The sequence below is a fragment of the Callithrix jacchus genome, chromosome 16 (assembly GCF_049354715.1).
Source record: "Callithrix jacchus isolate 240 chromosome 16, calJac240_pri, whole genome shotgun sequence".
Taxonomy (NCBI): Eukaryota; Metazoa; Chordata; class Mammalia; order Primates; family Cebidae; genus Callithrix; species Callithrix jacchus.
In genome coordinates, this window is record NC_133517.1 from 72656943 (window position 1) to 72679537 (window position 22595).

The following is a 22595-nucleotide window of genomic DNA, read 5'->3' on the forward strand; positions in this document are numbered from 1 at the left end:
CTGTCAATTCAGCTAGCTCACGTGAGGATGTTAAAGTGCTTGGAGGGTGAAAAGGTTGAAACTATTGATTCATCAGATGCTTTATCTCCAATTTTCATCTCAGCTTTTTCCATCTTCGCAGGCATGGTTGGTGATAGCTGGCAAGATTCCTTCTGTAATGAGACCATTTAGATGTTTGAATTGGGTATGGACAAATGAGGTCATTTTGATTTCCCCATGACTTCTCGGAACTACCTTCAGGACACTTTCCCCAAAAACCCATACGTCTGCAAAAACAAAGAAATACCTCACCCCAAACCAAACAGAAGCTGAAGGACAGATTTCGCTGCCTAGGACATCAGACAAGAATTTTGTGGGGCTGTTTAAAGGGAACTAACTGATGCCGTGAGCAGTTTAATTCAGATTTGGAGATTGCACTGTTGATATGGCCTTTATTAAGTAGCAAAGCAGAGAGGCAAAGGAAGTAGAGGAGGAAATTAATTGAGCATTAAGGAAGCCCATTGTCATGATTGCTGAGCTTCTTCCTTGAATTAGCAGTAGACTGCAGGTTTCTTCAGAGTATGAGCCATCAAGGCAAATCAGCAACAACCAAACACTTAAAACTAGCAATTCGCAGCAATTCCCAGCACAGAATCCACTCCAGAGCAGCCCGGGTCTTGGCGCATGGGAGTCCTAGGCTTGTGGTTCTCTCATCTCGCCTGCTTCCCGATTTGGTTGGAGGTGACACTGTGTTTACCTACTGAGCAAATGTGAGGGTTTGGGTTGTTTTAAGATTCTCTGGGGGCTGGGCATGGTGTCTTACCTATATAATCCCAGCAATTTGGGATCCTGAGGTAGGAGGATTGCTTGGGGCTAGGAGTTCAAGATCAGCCTGGGGAACATAGTGAGACCCTGTCTCTACAAAAAATAAAAATAAATGAAAAAAGATGCTGTGGGGTGCCACTGGGCACATAGTAGATACTCAGTATTCACTGCATGTAGTGAGCAGGGCCAGGAAGGGACTTGGTGGGAACCTACTATGTGCTGTTCATTGTGCTAAGAGCTTGGTGTGCATGTTTTCATGTCATCCTCATCCACCCCACTTAACAGATGGGAAAAGTGAGGCTTGAAGGGATTCAGTAACTTGTCTAAGGCCATGGGGCGGTGGAACTGGTAGTCAGACCTTAGCCTCTTTGACCCTAACACTGGAGTTCTTTAGAACATGCCTAAGGCAGGGAGGGGGTTGTGGATTTAGTCCTAGAAGAAGCACTTTACTTGCCTGAGTCCTACGGGAGGCTCCGGGAAGGAATCAGGGTTTCATCTCTGTGCCTCTAGCCAGGTGTGATCGTGCATGCCTGTAGTCCCAGCTACTCAGGAGGCTGAGGCAGGAGAATTACTTGAACCCAGGAGGTGGAGGTTGCAGTGAGCCAAGATCACACCACTGCACCCCAGCCTGGGCAACAGAGTTTGAGGCAACTCTGTCTCAAAAAAAAAAAAAAAAAAGAGTATTAATCTTACCCAAATCTGAATATAAAAGGACCTTCAGATAGTACTGCAGGTGTGAGCCTGCACTGTGATGCCTCCAGGTCTGTTATGGGGTGGGCAGCTCCAATTCGGCTGTCACCTTTGTGAAAACCGTTTCATTGATGATGTGTCAACACACTGTGGCTTCCTTCCCTCTCTCACTTACTAGCTTTTCCAGTAGACAACTTGGCATCCCCATTTTTCAAGAGTTTTCCCTTAGTGAGCAGCGGGCAGAGAAGCCTTTGGGCCAGGCTTAGGCATGTCACCCTTGATGCCTGGACTTGTCCCCTCATGAGGCCCATGGAGTGTTCTAGTGACCACAGTTCTGGGAAGTCCCTAGGTCCCTGAGGCTGGGTGACTCTGAAAGCCTGGCAAACCCCCCCACTCCCATAATCATATGAATTAACTTAAGTTCACCCAAAATTCAAGTGACTCCTGAAAGAGAACTCCTTGACCTTGAACTCGTTTTGCGTCCAGCCCTGGACCTCTCTTGTTAAAGAGCATTCTGTGTTTAATCATGTCCCGGTGGCCCTTCTGTTCGGGTCAAATCGGTAGAGCCATTGCAAGTGTGTATTTGGAGAAGTGGATGGGCTCACCGACGAAACTCCTTCCTATGCTGACTCCTGGTGTATCTGGCCTTGGTCATGGTTCTAAGTGGCTTTTCTTTTCCTGTCTAGTATAAGTGGGTGAAAAAAAATCATTTGAGTTGAGTGCCTTTTGAACTTGTGTGTCTTTTTATTTTCTTGCTTTCTCTCAAAGCAATAGAAAGTTTCAGCTCGCTCAGCACCAGCAGCTTCCTGGGCATGGAGGTGGGCGGCAGGATGCGCCTGGGTCATCTCTGCTGCCTACCAGGTGACAGGGGTTCCAAGGGCCAGGGAAGTGCGTCTCTCCAGAAGAGGAGGTTCTAGGCAGGCGTACCTCCTTTGGCGGCATGGGTGTGGTTACAGAGCAGGGCCCACTGGGTTCCCTGGGAGCTTGGAGATGCTGCTACCTGCACCAGGTCTCTGATTAGTGCTCTGGGGTGTGTTCACGGCATTAGGATTTTGAAAAGCACCTCAGGTAGTTCTAGTGATGGCCAAGGTTGAGAATTATCGAGCTGTAAGTTTTCCCTCAAAGCCTTTTCTGATTGGGCATGGAACCTCACACGTGTAATCCCATCACTCTGGGAGGCCAGAGCGGGTGGATCACCTGAGGTCAGGAGTTCAAGACCAGCCTGGCCAAATGGTGAAACCCTGTCTCTGTGAAAAATAAAAAAATTAGCCAGGTGTGATCACACATGCCTGTACTCCCAGCAACTGAGGAGGCTGAGGCAGGAGAATTGCTTGAACCCAGGAGGCTGAGGTTGCAGTGAGCCAAGCCGGGTTGTAGTGAGCCAAGATCACACCACTCCACTCCAGCCTGGGTGACAAAAAGAAAGAGAGAAAAAAAGAGTTTTTTTCTTAATCTTACCCAAATCTGAATATAAGAATACCTTCAGATAGTTTCATACCAGTATGAATATACTTAACACTAACACTAAATTGTGATGCTTAAAGATGGTCAAGATGGTACATTTGATGTTTATTTTACCACAATTAAAAATAAAAATTAAAAAACCTTAGAGTTAAACATTAAAGTAAATAAATTGAAACATAAAAATAAACAGCAACAGAAGATCTTTAGAATACTTTGCTGTGATTTATTGATTCTGTCTGATGTGATTTTTTTGCAGTGATGGAAATTGTCAAACACAGGAGCCACTTGCCACATGTGACTGTTGAGTATGTGAAGTGTGGCTAGTGCAATCAGGGAATTGACTTTGTTTTTAGTCACTTTTAATTTGTTTCAATTTAAATAGCCATATATGGCCAGTGGCTACCTTACTGAACAGTTACAGATCTATAACATACCATCTAGAAAACGAGAGTGTGCTTGCTTTGCAACACAGCTGTCTGCCTATCTTCTACCTTCTGCTGGCTACAACACTGCCCCTGAATCCCTCCATAGAAATTCTGGAGCTAGAGTTGACCTTGAAGTTAAAGGAATCTGATTTCACTCCCATGAGCAAGTTATTTAATCCTCTGAGCCTTGGTTTCCTCTTGGGTAAAATGGGTCTAATGAAGTACCCACTCGATACAGTTGTTGGAGGATTCTCAAATAAAACATGACATTGCTTCTGAAGGTTTTCACACATTGCCTGATGAACGAGCACTCAATTGTTAGAAGCCGTTACTTTTCTGTTTTGTAGATTTGGGAATGAGATATTTTGAAGTCTTAAAATCAGTGGAGTTATTATCTCCACCATTTCTTAGGGCAAACACTGCCCCACCCTTTATGTAGCTGTATTTAGAGCTTTGCAGTGAAGCTGTAGGAAATGGAGAAGTTGAGTTTTTTCTTGCTAAATAAATTACCCCAAGTCCATGATGAAGGTCAGCTAGCCCTGCGGGACTATTTGTATGCTCTATCTGCAGACCCGACTGTTTGTGTCTCAGGGAAGGAGAGGGTGGGGTACCTGGCGAGGGTGTTTATAAGTCAGATACACTGAGGGTGGGGGGAGGGGAGTTGCTTTATTAGGGTCATCTTTTCACATCTACATCCTTTGAGTTCCCTCCTTTTTGGGGGCAGCCACCAAGAAAAGTGGCCATCCTGCGCCTCTAGCCTGACCTGTAGCAGCAGCTTCCCAAGTCTTGGCCACATCTGGGTTCTACTCGGGCCCAGTGTGGCTGTCCTGCCTCAGGCTTTTGTGTGATTTGGCCCCAGCTGAGTGTCTCACTGTGTGTCCAGTGCTTCCTACCGCAGATCCCAGGCTTCCTTGATCACAGCCTGTGCTCCACACTCCTGCTGTTGGTGCTGCCCTGTCTCTGCCCTTGCTGCGTATTGAAATCTTTCTCATCCTTCAAGGCCTCATCTGACAGTGAGCTTATTCTCTGGTGCCTCCTTTGCCCTCAAAATGGGATCACCCTTAAGCCATTTTTCACATTCTTTGTGACATTCCACCTAGTATTTATTATATCTTACCTTAAAAAGTGGTTGTCCTTGGCTGGGCGCAGTGGCTCATGCCTGTAAACTCAGCACTTTGGGAGGCCGAGGAGGGTGATCACGAGGTCAGGAGTTCAAGACCAGTCTGGCCAAGATGGTGAAACCCCTTTCTACTAAAAATACAAAAAAATTAGCTGGGCATGGTGGCAGGCGCCTGTAATCCCAGCTACCTGGGAGGCTGAGGCACAGAATTGCTCGAACCTGGGAGGTGGAGTTTGCAGTGAGCCGAAATCGTGCCACTGCATTTCAGCCTGAGTGACAGAGTGAGACTCAATCTCAAAAAAGAAGAAAAGTAGTTGTTCTTGGCCCTTGACACCTGGCTCTCACACCTCCTAGCTCTATTAATCTGAGCAAGTTTCTCAAATTTATGGAGCCTTGATTTTCTTACCTCTAAAATGGGAGAAGAGGTGAATGATCCTTCCCTCTTAATGTTGTTGAGTATTAAATAAAAGTCGAGGGACTAGCATAAAATAAGTGCTAAATAAATGCTCATATCTATTTAAGCTACTCTAAGAATTCCTCGCAGAGTCTCCTGCTGTTAGTGGCACTCCTCAGATGTTTCAAAGAGTAGAAGCAACTTAGGTCTTCACTTTGATAACATGGTAGAAACAAGTGCAGAGCTTTTCCACATTCAACACAGAGGTAATTTGAGAGAACACAGTACGTGTATTCATCAGATATAATGACATGCCTACTGTGTGCCAGGTGCTGCTGGGGGGTGGAGGAACACCAGTGGACGGTATAAACACAGTCTCTCAGATCCAAGCCCCTTCAGTCTAGGAGAGAGGCAGGCAGGTAATTAGAGTTCAGTGTAATCCACATCATCATAGAGATCAGCCCAAGATTGTGTGGGGCCCCTGGGGGAGGGCCTCTGATTCCCATTTAGGGTGGGAGTACGGAGTCCAGGAAGGCTTTTGATCTGGGTGACACACCCATGCTGAGAACTGAGTTTCATTTTGCTTATTTAAAAAAGCATTTAGGCTGGATGCGGTGGCTCACACCTATAATCCCAGCACTTTGAGAGGCCGAGGCAGGAGGATCACCTGAGGTCAGGAGATTGAGACCAGCCTGGCTAATGTGGTGAAATGCTGTTTCTACTATAAATACCAAAAATTAGCTGGGCATGGTGGCGTGTGCCTGTAATCTCAGCTAATTGGGAGGCTGAGGCAAGAGAATCGCTTGACCCCAAAGGCAGAGGTTGCAGTGAGCTGAGTTCACACCATTTATTGCACTCCAGCTTGGACAACAAGAGCAAAACTCTGTCTCAAAAAGATAAAAAGTATTTATATGCAAACCAGGCACTATGCTAAGTGCTGGACACAAACTTATTTAATTTCCCAACGACTCACCAAGGTAGTCTTATAATTCCCATTTTACAGATGAGGAAAATGAGGTGCAGAGCGGGTAAGCCATTTTTCCACATCATACAGCTAGTGAGAGGCACAGTTGGGCAGGGTCTGTGCACTTCTTCACTGTACTGGGCTGCCTCTTGCTCTTGCAGCCTAGCATTTTAGATTGTGTAACAGGTGTATTTCATTTATCTCAATTGCTCTGTTTGTACCATTAGGACTTGAGATGAGACAGATAAAAAACAAAAATATAGACTTGCCTCTGAGCTTCTTCCAGAAGCTCTTGGGGTCTCCCTCTAATTAAACGGGATTCTGCCCTGGCCCTGGACATGAAGTTGTTGGGCTGGGCCAGTGCAGTAATTGGGAGCGGCTGAGGTGTGAGACGAAAGTGTGCAGTAGGGTTGTCCAAGGTGACAGCCACACGACACATGTTTGTTTTGCTGGAGAAACCCTTGTGTTAAGGATCGCCCCAGTAACCACTCTGCACCGCTAGTGATTGAGTGCAAAGCAGGCAGCGGGGAGATGTTTGCATTAGGAGGCTGGAAGAGCTCGGGATTAGTTCCCAGGGAGACCTCCCTTCTGAGGCCGGGCTCCTCTCCTGCCGCTGAGCATGCAGCCATTAAGGAAGTCTTTGAGTTTGGTTTAATGGCCCCTCTTTGTTTTGAAGTGACTGTTTACTGAACCTTCAAAGCCAACTTGGCAGCAGGATGTGATTGAGGGCCTGAATAATTGGATGAGGCACCCCAATAGGAAGCAGGGAGCGGGGAGCAGAGCCAGGAGTAGCCGACAGCCAAGCCCTCTGTCTGAGCCTCCGCTGGGGGGACCGAGGGCGTCCTGCAACCAGAAGTTGACCTGGAGCGGGGGTCCCCTGGAACCTGGCCTCTTTGATGTTGTGCTGGCCTTAATTAGGAACACCCTAATTAAGTCACTGAGGAGGAAGCTTTTTTTCTAAAAAAAAAAAAAAAAAAAAATTAGCAAATGTTTTGAGAGCATTTCATGAGGGATTACTTCTGAAAGATTATGTAAGTAATGTAAAGTTAATGGAAGAAAAACTAGAAACTTCAGTTAAGTAAAAAATAAGTCACCCACAAGCCCTTGATGAGAAAGTGGGTTATGTACACACTTAGAAGAGCACACATGTTTTCAGCAAAGGGTCAGGCAGCCTACGCTGTGTCAGAAACTTTTTTCTTCACTTAGTGGCCTGGCGTCCTTGCCTTTCCATGTGTGTAGTTGTTAGCAGTGTCAGTGTTAATGGCTGTGTGGTGTTGCACTGCTTTGTATGTCTCTAGTTAATTCATTTGTTCAAAACATATTTGAAGCTACTAGTGCCAGGTTCTAAGTGCTGGGAGATAGCAGCAAACACGATGGACAGAAATCCCTGCCCTCCTGAAACTTACATTCTAGTGGAATGAGGCGCACGTGAAGGTGACACACGGAATAAGTCAATTCTCTTATGTAGTGGAAGGATTGCGTGCAGTGGGGAAAAAGCACTGTTGCTGTTTTTATTTTATATATATATATTTTTTTGAGACGGAGTCTCACTCTGTCCCCCAGGCCAGAGTGTGCAGTGGGACGATCTCGGCTCACTGCAACCTCCACCCCCAGGTTCAAGCGATCCTCCTGCCTCAGCCTCCTGAGTAGCTAGGACTATAGGCATACACCACTATGCCTGGCTAATTTTGTTTGGTGTTTTTAGTAGGGATCAGGTTTCACCATGTTGGTCAGGCTGGTCTCAAACACCTGATTGCAAGTGATCTGCCAGCCTCTGCCTCCTGAAGTGCTGAGATTATAGGTGTGAGCCATCGAGCCTGGCCTGTTTCGGTCTTTAAGTGGAGTGGTTAGGGAGGGCCTCACAGAGAAAATGATGTTAGAGCAACACTTTAAGAACTTTGGAGACGTGGGCAGGGGGTGGGGCAGTGTTGAGGACAAGGGAAGAAGAGCATGTGAAGAAGCCTCGATGTGGAGCCAGTGCCTTCCTCATTTGTGTTTAGGTTGCATCCAGGTATTTTTTTTCTATTTCGAGACAGAGTCTCTCTCTGTCACCCAGGTTGAAGTACAGCGCCATCCCAGCTCACTGAAACATCCGTCTCTCGGATTCAAAGCAATTCTCCTTCCTCAGTTTCCCCAAGTAGCTGGAATTACAGGCACATGAAACCATACCCAGCTAATTTTTTGTATTTTTAGTAGAGATGAGGTTTCACCATGTTAGCCGGGGTGCTCTTGATCTCCTGACCTCGTGATCCGCCCGCCTTGGCCTCCCAAAGTGCTGGGATTACAGGCATGAGTCATGGTACCCAGCCTCAGGTTTTTTTTTTTTTTTTTTCCCCAACTAATAATAAACAATCCTACAATGAGTACATCCTTGTGGCTAGACATTGATTTACATCAGTGGTTTCCCCTGAAGGATTTTTTATCCTTGGTCAAAATGTGTGTGTTTTTCAAGGCCTTTGAAACCCATTATCCAAAGCCTACCACAAAGCATGTCTCAGTTCCCAGTTCCCATGCGTGAGTGCTCACTACTGTGGATTATATCTGAAGGAGCTGGGTGTGGATACTAGGACCAAGCTGATGCCCTTGCTTCCAAGGCGCAAAGGGACATGTGGCATCTTATCTAGTGCAGTGATTCTCAAATCTTGCTGTGTATAATTTTAAGCGAGCAAGAGTGTCCCTAGAGAGTGGGTTAAAATGCAGATTCCCTGGCCCCATCCCAAGAGAGTTTTTGTTGATCTGGGGTGGGGCTTAGAATCTACAGTGTTAGCAAACACTTCAGGTCATTCTCTGGTAGGTCTTGCTGAGATTGCACCAGGAGTAGGTGGAAGTGGGGGTGGCTCCTGGGCCCCCTGGGCCCCCTGGGCCCCCTGAGCCGCTGAGAGCCTCCTCTGCAGCTCCTGAAGTATGTAGGAAGCTATCTCCTGCCCACAAGTCCCCACCCCTGACTCCACCACAGAATCACCTGGAATGTGATCAGGCAGACATTTAAAATGAGTTCTGTGCCTAGATGGAACATGATCTCGGCTTCCTTTCCGTTGTGAATTCTGTCTTTTGCAGGGAATGCTTCCTCCCTCTTTTCTTCGTTTCTCTTTGCCAAGAAAATTCCCACTGATGCTTTGAGTCCGAGGTGAGGCATTGGCTCACTCTGGGAACCGCACTGTCCAGTACTTTATATCTTGAGTATGCTGCCCTTGGGCTTTGGGATCTGCAGTTCCACAGCTGGTAGCTTTACTACCAGACTAAGTTCCTCAGTGCTTCGGTCTCTTCCTCTCTGTGACTCACCCCTCGCTCAGTGCCTGCACATAGTAGGTGCCCATTCATGGCCTAGTCAGGGTAACTGGCATTGTATGTTGAGTCATCAAAGCAAAGTTGAGTTCTACTTGCTGGTCACCCTTCTAAGCACTTGTCTTTATTCCCATCATCCCATAACCATCATTTGAGGCAGGGACTGCCATTAGCATCCTTTGCAGATGAAGTCAGGGCGGCGCCAAGTGATTAAGTCATTTGCCCAGGGTCACCCAGTGAGTACCTCTGAAGTTGGCAGGCTGACTGTAGAGTCATGCTCTTAACCAGCAGGCCATACAAGGCCTTTCAGGCTCTGGAATATGGCTACCCTTCAGCACCTCCAGGCAAGAAAAATGACATTCAATGGAAAGATGCTAAAACCACAAAGGCTATAGAAACAAATACAGTTATGACTATTTTATTTATTTTTATTTGTTTATTTTTTTGAGATGGTGCCTTGTTCTCTTGCCCAGACTGGAGTGCAAGTGGTATGATTTCTGCTCACTACAACCTCCAATTCCCGGGTTCAAGCAATTCTCCTGCCTCAGCCTCCCAAGTAGCTGGGATTCAGGTGTGCGCCACTATGCCTGGCTAATTTTTGTATTTTTAGTAGAAATGGGGTTTCACCATGTTGGTCAGGTTGGTCTCGATCTCCTGACCTTGTGATCCAACCACCTCGGCCTCCCAAAGTGCAGTTATCACTGTTTTTCGGTGGTTATCACTGGTGGCCTCTGACTCTTTACTGGCTCCCAGAGCATCATTCCTAGAGCCTGGGGTGGGAGTTGAGGTCACATTGGAGGTGTTGTCTCTCTCTGTCCCAAAGGGGAAATCTGCTTTGTGGAAGATGGCAGAGCACACAAAGTGTGTACCGTGCAGCAAGGCCAGTGCCTGCTCCAGGGTGCATGTGATAAGTTCATCATGCTGCCCTTGCCTGGGAAGAGGTCACAGTTTAAAAGGGAATATGGATGAAAAAAAGATAAGGAAGAGAAAAAAAAATTAAACAGCAACAAAAATAAATAAAAAAAATAAAGAAAAGAAAGAACAAGAAAAGGGAATATTGGATGACTATAGAGATGTGTGTATATTTAGGGGACTGAAACCTCAAACGTGATCCTCTCTAGGGGGAGAGGGTGTTTGCATGTATGTTCAGGGAGTTGGAGAGATTGGCCCCAAGAGGAACTAATCCCTAAAAGGCAGAAGTAGTTTTGGAGTTGGGTGGAGGCAGGTCCGAGCGGGCACTTCCAGGGAAGAGAAATGGGGGAGTATAGATGGACCAATATGAAGTTATGCTTAGAAGGCCTAACATTTCTTAGAGCGTGCAAGCCACTGGGTGTTTTGCTCAGGTTCAGTATCTAATGTAGACATTGATAGACAGGAATAAACATGTGAAGCAATAGCTTTGGCCTCTGGTTAGGAGGATAAATGTTAGAGGGTAGATATTTATTGTTCTGGGGAGGATTAAAGCTATACAAATATTAGGTAAAAGCAGCCAGCCCCTGTATTAGGTGGTGAGTTCCCAGGTCTCCAGATGTAGAGAATCTAGGTGAACCCACTAGACAATTTTATTTTAAAAAGAACTGGGCAGGCTGGTAGTGGTGGCTTCTGCCTGTAATCCCAGCACTTTGGGAGGCCAAGGCGGGTGGATCACTTGAGGTCAGGAGTTCAAGACGAGGCTGTCCAACATGGTGAAACCCCATTTCTACTAAAAATATAAAAAATTAGCTGAACATGATGGCACGCTCCTGTACTCCCAGCTCTGCGGAGGATCACTTAAATCTGGGAGGCAGAGGTTGCAGTGAGCCAAGACAGCACCACTGCACTCCCGCCTGGGCAACACAGCAAGATTCCATTTCAAATAAAAAAAAAGAACTGGGCAAACTTAGGAGCAGTTAATGCAGTTAACCGGGTGTGAGGGCAAACCCTTCCCTAACCTTGGGCAAATGACTTACTCTTTCTGTTCCTGATTTTCCTATGGTCAGTAGGGAAGTGTTAAATGTCCGTTCTATTAAGCGCCCTTTCAGTGTTGTACTCTCAAATGCAGCATCCATGGGAGGTGGTGCTTTTAGTGCCCATCATGAAGTTGGCTCAGACTTCCACATGGCAGGTTTTCACCTTTGAAAACTTGGCCATGCAAATGTCAGGTGTCCAGTGATGCAGGCAGTGACATAAACCTCTTCCTCTCTCTTTTGATAGGAGGAACTATCTGAAATAATAAAGGAAATGTCATGGTAGTAAAAGCTGGTGGGGGGCAAGGTGGAGCACCAGGGCTCATGCTTGTAATCCGAGGACTTTAGGAGGCCAAGGCAGGCACATAGCTTGAATCCAGTAGTTCGAGACCAGCCTGGGTAACAGGGCAAAACCCATCTCTACTAGAAATACAAGATTTAGTTGAGTGTGGTGGTGTTTCCCTGTAGTCTTAGCTACTGGGGGGACTAAGGAAGGAGGATCACTTGGGCCTGGGAAGTCAAGGCTGCAGTGAGCTGATATTGAGACACTGCACTCCAGCTTTAGTGACAAAGTGAGACACTGTCTCAAAACAAAAAACAGGCCAAGCATAGTGGCCCACACCTGTAATCCCAGCTCTTTGGGAGGCTGAGGTGGTAGATCACCTGAGGTCAGAAGTTCTAGACCAGTCTGGCCAAGATTGCGCCACTTCACTTCAGCCTGAGTGACAGAGTGAGACTCCATCTCAAAACAAACCCAAAATTGGGGAATGAGCTGAATTTAAGGGGTGAAAGAGGAGAGGGATTCTATTTTTCAAGAAAACATGGAGCATGGAATACATACACACATCTATAAAAAAAAAAAATAGAACCGAAAACCTAGCTGTGGTTGAGCACCCTAAGGTTGTAGTGCCCTAAGGGGTGCCATTGTAGGGGGAGGTGGCCAGTGCTGTCCGATAGAATGTTCTGCAGTGGTAGAGCTGTTCTGTGTCCATGCTGTCTAGTACGGGAGCCGCTAGCCACTGCAGTGCACTTGAGGTATGGCTAGTGCGCTGAAAAAGTGAATTTTAAATTTTATTTAATCATACTTTAAATAACCTCATGTGGGGCCCCCCGTTGACAGCTCAGGATAGAGAAAGGAATACTTCCTGGTGGAGAACTTAAGAAATAAAATGACTTGGAAGATACAGTTGACATATTTGTTTAATTCTTTTTATTTTAAGTGGAGACACACAGATACCAGAAAACAGCCCGGGCATCCAACCTAGTAATTCGGAAGAAGGAAAGGCTTGATATCCTTGATTTATTTGGTTAGGGTGTTAATAGTTACCAGTGGAGCAGTTTGCGAGGGGAGATGGACAGATGGACGGAGGGGGCACCCTTTGTGGTTCAGTCTTCCTTTTCATAGGCATATTTATTGCGGGTGCACTTGGGCGAGTGGGTGAGGGTGGGCGGGCAAGGAGGCAACCATTGATTATCCCCAAGGCTGTCATCTGCTTGATGGACAGGGATAATTAGTGGATTAGGCAAGCCCCAATCAGAGAATAAAAGCCCAGGAATGGTATTTATGATGGATGGGCTTACCCGATGCCTTTCATCTGAGGATCTTAGGAGCCCTTCATCTCACAGGCTTGGGTGGGGAAGGGTGGTTTTGGGGACAAAGCTGTGACAGGCATTCACAGGCCCTGTCATCCCACACGCCCACTTCTGGAAGCTGAGCAGATTCCTGCCTCATGCTTGAAGAAGTAGGGAGTCCAGAGTCGTTCCAGCATAGGTCAGAAGGTGCCAGCCTCCTCTGGAAGCTGCTTTACCCTGAAGGCTGAGCTCATCCAGGGTATGCCCAGTGGAAGAAGAGGAGGGATGCTGTTGGCTGTATTTCTCATGCTCACCCTGCTGAGGTCTCCGCAGACCTGGGAAGGGGTCATGGTAGCAGGAGATTTAAGAGCCCCTGCCAGATTGACTCTGTTGATCACCTGATAGAAGAAGATCAGTTTGTGTGTTCACAGAAAACCAAGATGAGGTAAAATTACCCATAATCATACCACAAGTGCCAACACTGTGAACATCTCGGTGCATTTCTCCCAGGCATTTTTCTACACAAGATGTTTCTCTTTGTTGTGTGTTTTGTGTTTTCTTCCTTTTTTTTTTTTTTTTTTTCCCTGAAACAGTTTTGCTCTGTCGCCTAGGCTGGAGTGCAGTGGTGTGATCTCGGCTCATTGCAACCTCTGCTTCCTGGGCTTTAATGATTCTTGTGTTTTAGCCTCCCGAGTAACTGGGATTACAGGTGTGTGCCACCATGCCAGGCTAATTTTTTGTGTTTTTAGTAGAGACGGAGTTTTGCCATGTTGCCCAGGCTGATCTAAAACTCCTGAGCTCAGGTCATCCATTCGCCTCTGCCTCCCAAAGTGCTGGGATTACAGGTGTGAGCCACTGCGCCCAGCCTCGTATTTCCTTTTTCACGTGGTTGGGGGTCCTGACCATTTCTAGGGTGGCATTACAATCCCTTTGAACCATCTGCAGTTGTAATCAGGTGCATGTGTGAGGGGACCCTTGTCCTCTGCTCTACCTTGTGTGGGCTCCTCTAGGACCCACATATAAAGTGAGACCCAACCTCCTGTCTAAGCTACTTTTTACAGCCCTGGGGCTGGGCTGGGCTGGGCTGGGCTGGGCTGGGCTGGAGGCTGGCTCTATTCATGTGGTTACTTGCACTTTCCAGAATCAGGGAACACTTGGACTGCAAAGTCAGATTTGGCATCCAGTTGCAGCCTGGAGCTCTCTGCTCCAGCGTCTCTGGGCGTCAGTTTCCTCAGCTCTAAAATAACAGTAGCACCTGCCTGCCTGGGCTGCTGTGAGCATGCAGTGAGAATGCAGGTCAAGCTGAGCTCCTTAGAGAGTCTTTAGAGAGGTCTGCGGACCAGGAGCAGCAGCATCTCTCAGACTAAATGGCCCCACCTCGACCAAGCGAATCCCAACCTGCCTGTCTGCAAGCTCCCCAAGTGAAGGATATGTAAATTATAGCTTGGGAAGGGCTGGTATATATACCTGGCGCCTGGCAACTCTTTAGAAAGTGGTGATGCTTCATGATGATGGTGATGACAGTGATGCTTGTCAGGATGAACAGAGATACTTGGGAAGTTACCTGGCTGGTCATATACCCCACAGCTTGAATTCTCAACTAGATCCACTGGTGAGCCAGCCTCTAGCTGGCACCTTTGGGCAGAACAAAGGCCTTTGAGCTGGAACCCCACTCTCTAGAATCTCTGCCCTGCTGGTTCGTATTTGATTCTCCCCTGAACCGAATTACTCCTCCTCATGTGAGTCCTCCCTAGCTCTGTGGCCCCTCCCCACTTGTCCTTTCTCTGGCAGCCACAGTCCCCAGCCCCTCTCTGTTCCTTGTGTGGCCACGTGGTGTCAGATTCCCTCAGCTGTCCCAGTGGGGCTGGGATGAGAGAGGCAGTTGCTGCATTATTTATGGAGCACCGGTCACCAGCCTGCCGATGAGTTACACACAGTTATTCTCTGCCCAGTGTGTGGGATGCCGTCCTGGACCTCTGTTTAATACAAAACAAAATGATGCCAAACAGGACCCCAAGCCAGAATGGCTGTTGGCCAACTCCTTTGCCTTGTATTAGGTAAATGGCCTGCTGTATGTCCTGGTTTTGGGGAAAGTGGAGTAAGAGGAGGAAGATGAGGAGAGGCACTTGGAGGTGTCTCCCAAACTCCACTTTGAGGGTAGGGTGGGAGGCCAAGTTGTGGATTTGTCTAGGTGGCCACCAAACTCCTCAGTTGAAGGAGATTTAGAAGGCCTTTCTCTTAATTAAAACTAAGAAAATGACTTCATTATTTTCCTCTCTTTACCAGGAACCAGAGTGACCTCAGGTATGTGACCATTAGCCAGGTTCTCCCGTCCCCTGGCTGGTCTGGAATTTATGTCACTCGCTGTCTGAATGAAGGGTACCCTCTGGTCTTCCTTGGCTGACCCAAAGTCCCACCCTGGGTCTTGCCCTGGAAGGCTGCCCTTGCCTACCTGGGCCTCTTTGCTCATGTCCTTCCTGGAGGAGTGGCCAGCATAAATGTGCCACTCTAGTGTCCCTTGAGAGAGCTGGCCGGTGTCCCCTGCCTCCCTTTGTGTCAGCTGTACCTCCTACCAGAAGCACTTTTCCTTCCTCCCTTCATTTCTCTGTCCATGTCCCACAGTCCAGAGGGGAAGCCCTCAGGCTCATGATAGCAGACTGTATGTGGTAAGTTGGGGAGCAGGCACAGCTAATCCATAGGTAGGTGGGAGGGGTGTGTCAGAGAATGTTCCAGAAGAGGTGTCACAGCTGGGTAGTGATGGCTGAGTAGGAGTTTTCGAGATTGCTGAATTTGAACCCTGGAGGTTTGAAGAGAAGCAGGCACAGGGTGTGGTGTGTGTGAAGAGTGTGGATGAGGTCACGTCTTCAGGGAAAGCCCCATCTCTCATCCAAGGAAGTGAGTCTGCCGTGCAGTTTGATGGAGTCCTTTTTACATGCTTGTAAACAAACTGATTTTCTCTTCCCGTTTCTTTAATAGGGGCCTTTTCCCTTCTCAGAACCTAGTGTGATCTAAGTTGTATTTTCAACCAACGCACTGCCAAGGGTTCCAGAAACTCCCTGCCCACCTCTCCGAAGAAATGCAGGGGGCTCCTGGAGGAGGAGTGTCTTCTCATTTTGCCTCGTGACTCTGGACTTGGCAGATGCTGGGGTGTGGCGGGAGTTTTGTTTTCTTTGATTTGGGTCTGTCTGGAACGTTGTGAAGGCTTTGTGTGTTCTCGGGTGGTATCCGCAGTGGGGTCTGTGTTGAATCGTTTTCATGGCTCTGGGAGTGCATTCCGAGGGATTTCCTCAAATGTGGACAGCTCAGCCAGCAACCTCAGGAACAATATCTCTGGGACTTACTGGTCTATGGGTGCAGATGCAAAAACTAAGACGCTTTCTAAAAGGGCTGTAAGCACTTCCAGTGTCTCGGGTTGCAGGTTTCTTTGGAAACTTGAGTATGGTTTCCTTTACGGAGTCTTGCTGTCAAAAATCCGGGACTTTTTCTCCGTTGCCTTTTAGTCTTTCTACAGTTACCTTGTTCCTCCTTCCTACTTCCTCTAAGCTTGAATTACTATAGTAAAACTGCTCTCAGGTGGGTAGAAACTTCTTCTTTCCTTGAAAGAAACTTATAAAAAAATCTGGAACAACCTAACATCACCTTACCTTTAAATTTTAATAACATTTACTCACTTTTTTTTTTCATTTCTTAACAAGGAGGTTTTTGTCTTCTGTTCTTAGAAGTTGATCTTTTTTCTTTTTTTAGAATCTATTAAATTATATATTGCCTAAAACAGGTGGGCCTGACTGTCTTTGATAGACTGTCAAGTATCATTAAGTCAGGAGCAAGCTGCTTTGGGCAACCTTCTGGCTGAGTGGGTGTTCGTAGGTGGGGAGCTGTTAGCTGTACCCCTTGAGTAGAAAGGGGACCCCTCCTTTTGTTGCTAATTTGGTAAAGACTGAAATGGGGCTCCAAGTGGGGGTAGATAAGAAGTTTTTTCGGTGGTTTGAGTAGTCATCTTTTCAGGCACATTCATCTCGGGGGTTGAGTACTCCACCCAGCCATTTGCTTAGCAGCAGCGCAGAAATCATCTGACACCGAGCACCCAGCTGCCTTGGCCTGTTTCTCCCTAACCATGGTTCACCAGGAGGGAGATGCAGAATGCTTTCCACATTAGCTAGTTCTACACCAAGGAGTCAGAAAGGGGGTTCCAGTCTGGATGGATAGTCCGACTTAGATTTTAAAACCTGCTCCCTACGCATCCTAAAGGAGATTACTTGGAGCCCATGGCCACTTGGATCCCTCATATCAAATGTCTGTTCAGCATGTCCTGTGTGCCGGGAACTGCATCGGGCACTTTCTGTATATGACCTCATTCGTTCCTCACCCCAGCCCTGTGAAGACGTGACTCCAGCCCATTTTGAGGTCAAATTACTTGCCCAGTGTCACATAGCAAATGGGAGAGCTCAGGTTCAATCCAAGAGATTGGGCTTTTATGCTTGCATTCTTTATCTCCTTAGTTCTTTCAGTGTTCAGTAATTGGTGGTGTTCATAATGGTGATGGAATTATTTGTTTTGATCATCGTCTTTACAAGGGAACAACAATCCCTGAGAGGTGAAATGATTTCCCCTAGTCCAGGCCTGGCAGGGCTGTGACTAGACCTTAGGACCCAGTGCTCCCTGCCCAGGCCTCTGACCAGTTCTGCATGTTCTCAGTGAACATGCCTCACCTCTTTCTTTTGCTTTTCTTCTTTGAGACAGGGTCTTGCTCTGTTGCCCAGGCTGGAGTGCAGTGGCACAATCCCGGCTCACTCTAGCCTCAACCTCCTGGGCTCAAGCAGTTCTCCCACCTCAGCCTCCTGAGTGGCTAGGACTACAGGCATGTGCCAAAGCACCCAGTTAGGTTTGTTTTTTTTTTTGTATTTTCAGTACAGATGGGGTCTCGCCATGTTGTCCAGGCTGGTCTTGAACTCGCGGGCTCAAGTGATCCTCCTGCCTCAACTTCCCAAAGTGCTGAGATTACAGGTGTGAGCCACCACACCCAGCTGGCCCGCTGTTTTCTTAAGAAATATTTTGATCATCTTAGTAGTATTTCTCCAGGACACCCCAGATGGGAGTGGTTGGTGTTTGGGAGAGGAGAGCCTGGCTCTCTGGTAATCTTCCTTGTGTAGCTGAGAGATAGTGGCACCTTTGCCTAGAAGTTAGTGAGCAGTGTTTCTGAATGTGCTTGGATTTCTCAAAAAGCTTTTCATCGTGTCTTGTGGCTCAGAAAGAGAAGGAAAGGCCAGATGAAGCTGCTATTGGTTGGTTGAGCCTTTGTGTTCTTAGAGGTGCCAACTGCTGTCCTACTGGACAAAAAACTCCAGTGGCCATCCTGAGGATTCTGATCTTGGCCGTTATCTCTTAATTAGATACAGGTATACAAGGGGTGTTCATATCTGGACTGGATAAAAAAATGGTATGTATGTTGGGTGTCATAATTGGAGTCCCCACAATGTCTTGATGGGCTTTGAATGGTAGTCTGAGCTCTCACAAGTTTTCATTTGACATAAATTAATACACAATTCTGCTGTTGGGTGGAAGAAACCCCCAGGGCACAAACTTGAGATGGACGTCATGTGGTGACAAGACCCTTGCACAGGTGTTGGTTGACAGTAGCTCAGGTGTAGCTGCCAAAGGCCTCTGCCAGCAGCCAGACAGACAGGATTCCTGCCTGGCTGTAGCTTAGTGTCCCGTGGGGGCGAATTGCCACTTAGAGGGATAAATCCAGAAACCTGCACTTGGGCCAAGCAGCTCTCAAATGCATGAAGGCAGAACTGATGGATGTAATCTAGCAGCATGTGTGAAACAGACTTTAGTGTTTGGTTGGATTGTAAATTCATGGTGCTATTGTTGCCAGAACCTCTAATTTGGTCTTAAATTTTTGAAAATGTAATGACTTTATTGTTTTCATTAAAATGATACATGACCCTTATAAAGAAAACTCACAAGACTTCAGCCATAAAGGAAAATACAAAGGAGAAAGCAACACATTGGTCCTGATTTTAACTCTCAGAAGTAACCTGTTTTAATATTTTGTAGACCATTTTCCAGATCTCTCTATGTACATTTTCAGACAGAATTGATAGCTAGAGAAGTATATAAATAGGCAATTCTATGATAAGGTGTTCCTTGTTATAATGCATGCTATGCATGATCTTTTAAAAAACATACTTAATTGTACTTTCATTTAACAGAAGAAAATGAAACTGAAGTGAAGTAATACTGTAATTGTTTCTTCACCACTTTCTTTAAATTGATTTCTCAGTTGTAACTTTAAGTCAGTAGTTCTTGACTGGGGGTGATTTTGTCCCCTAGGGGCCATCTAGCAATGTCCCATTTTTGGTTGTCCCAACGAGGGGATGGGGAAACACTGGCATCTAGGGAATGGAAGATAGGGGTACTGGTAAACATCTTAAATGTGCAGGACACCCCCTACCACAAGGAATTATGTGGCCCCAAATGTCTGTGGTGTTGAGGCCGAGAAGCTGCTCTATAAGAGTAAGAAAAAAATGATAATTCAAACCGTTAGGAAGGTAAAACTGTTACCATGTTTTAGCTGGGTTGCAGTTTTAGACAGTTTTGATTGGGCTTCTGTAATGAGAGATGAGTTGATGAAACTCATTCTAGTTTCTTCCTCCTTTCCTCAACAAGAAAATCAAGAGGTGGCATATGTTGTTTTTACCTTGTCAGGGTTCATAACATGTACATTCTATTCTACAAACATAATTGCCAGGTGTTTAGTCTTAGTTCTGTATTTATTTTTTAATTTTATTCTATTTTTTTTTGAGACAGAGTCTTGCTCTGTTGCCCAGGCTGGGGTAAAATGGTACCATCTTGGCTCACTATAACCTCTGCCTCCCAGGCTCAAGTGATTCTCCTGCCTTAGCCTCCTGAGTAGCTGGGACTACAGGCATGGGTCACCATGCCTGGCTAATTTTTATATTTATAGTAGAGACAGAGTTACACTGTGTTGGCCAGGCTAGTCTCCATCTCCTGGCATCAAGCGATCTGCCCACCTCAGCCTCCCGCGGTGCTGGAATTACAGGCATGAGCGACAGCACCCTGCCCTTAGTTCTGTACTTAAATGATCAGTGCCAAAGACCACTTCTCTGTCCATTGTTTCCCCTTTTGTGGGTTGATTTTGTGTTACCTCTTGGCTGGTGGGCTGTTTGACCTTACTATAAACTTAACGTGTAGGAAGGGAGATGTCGGTCCCTGCTCTGCTTTGCCCTGGTGGGACTTGCACCTGCAGGTTTCAGTTTGTGTCTGCGCACCATGCTTAGAGGAAGAGTAGGGAGACACAGTGAGTGTCTCTGGGATGCTGTCAGGGTGTGAAGCAGGGTCCCGTGGAGAAATGGGGTTGGATGTGAAACTGGATTTTGAAATGACTTCCATGTTGAAGCAGGATATTGATTTTTTTTTTTTTTTTTGAGACGGAGTCTTGCTTTGTTGCCAGGCTGGAGTGCAGTTGTGCAATCTCGGCTCACTGTAACCCTTGCCTCCTGGGTTTAAGCGATTTTTCTCCTCAGCCTCCTGAGTAGCTGGGACCACAGGCGCGTGCCACCACGCCCAGCTAATTTTTGTATTTTTAGTAGAGATAGGGTTTCACCATGTTGGCCAGGATGGTCTCAATCTCTTGACCTTGTGATCCACCCACCTCGGCCTCCCAAAGTGCTGGGATTGCAGGCGTGAGCCACCGCACCCGTCCAGGATATTGATCTTAACTGAGGGTTCCCAGAAGGTTAGAACTAGAACTGCATGAACAACAGGGTGACTGATAATAGGCTGCCCTGGGAAGGTGTTGAGTTCCCTGTTAGCTGAAGTGTGTTGGGGAGCCACCTGTTGCTATACTGTCCACAGGTGTTGGGCTTAAGCTGTCAGGTGAGGTGCTACATTAGGTAACTTTCCAACCTTGAGATTCTGATAGTCTAATTAATGCTTCCTGTAACCACGTGTCTGGGGAGGAGCCCTAGCCATTCTGGCTCCTTCCTTTGTGTTATTTGGGGAAAGGGGGAGAACAGCCAGGGCCATGTTGATGAGCAAGTGATTTAGGGTGGAGCCTTAAATGTTCTGTACACCTTAAATTTGGACCCACCATCTGCTGACTCAAAAGTGTATGTGTTAGATCCTGCCAAACTAGTTGAGTTGATGTTTGTAGTATTTACAAGATTACAGGAACTGAGCACATTCTAAACCTATTCCTGAGCCAATACATGTATATAGGATCTGGGAAACACATCACAGACCTGCAAAGGGAGAGAACATACACAGATTGTTCCCTGCATGATTGGAATTGGGTGTTCTGTTATTGTAATAATCAGATGTCTATCACAGTGCGACTTACTGATGTCTTTGATTTGTCACAGGGGAGCTATCCAGTTTGGGAAGATTTCATAAACAAAGCAGGAAAGCTGCAGTCCCAGCTTCGGTAAGTAGAAGCATGTGTTCTACAGGAAAAGGGTAACATAGTGAGGCAAGGATGGAGTTGGGACAGAGCAAAATGCAGATGGATTAGGGCTAATTCTGGAATTGCTGCAGATACGGAGGTATGTGGTGGGTTCTGATTGCAGCATTATTACCTATAGCCTTATGTCCTAGGCCCTGATTCCCATATGTAAAAGGGGACTCATTCATGTCTGCTTTGCCTCCTTCCATAGGAATTTTAAGAGTCAAATGAGGTAAGTACGGTATGTTTGGTAGCAATGGGTAACATTTATGTGGTGCTTGCTATGTGCCAGGTATTTGTTAACTTGTTTAAGTCTTATAACTCCATGACGTACATACCATTGTTGTCCCCATTTTACTGATGAGGAAACTGAGGCACGGGAAAGTTAAATAACTTATCCATAGTCACATCATTAGTAAATGACAGAGCAAGGATTTGAACTGAAGCTCTCTGGCTCCAGAGTCCATGTTCTTCTCCATTCTGCTTAGTGCCTCTCTACATAGAGAGTTTAAAACCTTGTGTTGACGATGGTATAATTCCATTTACATGAAATATCTAGCAAAAGCATATCTATAGAGAGATATCAATCAGTGGTTGCCTAGGTAAAGGTGGAAAAGGAGAGTGACAAGTGGATAAGACAGATCTTTTGGGGTGGAGGAAATATTCTAAAATTGGATTGTGGTGATGGTTATACAACTCCAAATTTACTAAAAATTATTGACTCATACCCTGAAAAAGAGTGTATTTTATGGTATGTAAAATATGCCTCTGTAAAGCTGCCTAACAAGATTTAGTGCTGAGCTTGAAGGGGCTGTGATCGCCTAGTCTTGTGCTTGTTCATATATTGTGTGCTATGAAATAGAAAATGGCCAGGTGTGGTGGCTCATGCATGTAATCCCAGCACTTTGGGAGGCCGAGGTGGGTGGATCACGAGGTCAGGAGTTCAAGACCAGCCTGGCCAAGATGGTGAAACCCCGTCCCTACTAAAAATACAAAAAATTAGCTGGGCAAGGTAGCACGTGCCTGTAATCCCAGCTACTCAGGAAGCTGAAGCAGAGAATTGCTTAAACCTGGGAGGCAGAGTTTGCAGTGAGCCAAGATTGCGCCACTGCACTTCAGCCTAGGGGTTGGAGCGACTCCATCGCAAAAAGAAAAAATGTCAGCATTTTCTTGTTAAAGCTGTACCCTTTTAAATCGTTGTGGTGAAGGGATACAATTGCACTTAGTGGGTGCTTCATGAAGGACAGACATTTTAAAAGGTAATTATTTTGATGATCCTACTTCTTGGCATTTAGGGGATGACATTGGTTGGTTTGGATGGTGGAAGGTGGTTCAGAGAGCAGGGCAGGTAGGGTTTTTCCAGGTTAAAGAGCCCTGTGACGACAGAGAGGTGGGAGAGGGATGAAGTGATGTTCTCCGGCCTTTGCCTGTGGACACTGGGGGTCCCTGCTCAGAGTGTTAGCC

General features: G+C 46.5%; 1 protein-coding gene across 4 annotated transcripts in view; it reads left to right on the forward strand.

The window, feature by feature from the left end:
• MTSS1 (MTSS I-BAR domain containing 1) overlaps nt 1-22595 on the forward strand; it is a 189518-nt gene that overhangs the window by 5646 nt on the left and 161277 nt on the right. For all 4 annotated transcript variants that reach the window (XM_035277395.3, XM_002759238.7, XM_002759239.6 and 1 more), the window contains exon 2: nt 21052-21113. In XM_035277395.3, coding sequence (XP_035133286.1) covers nt 21052-21113 — 62 coding nt within the window. The remainder of the gene's footprint in view (nt 1-21051; nt 21114-22595) is intronic.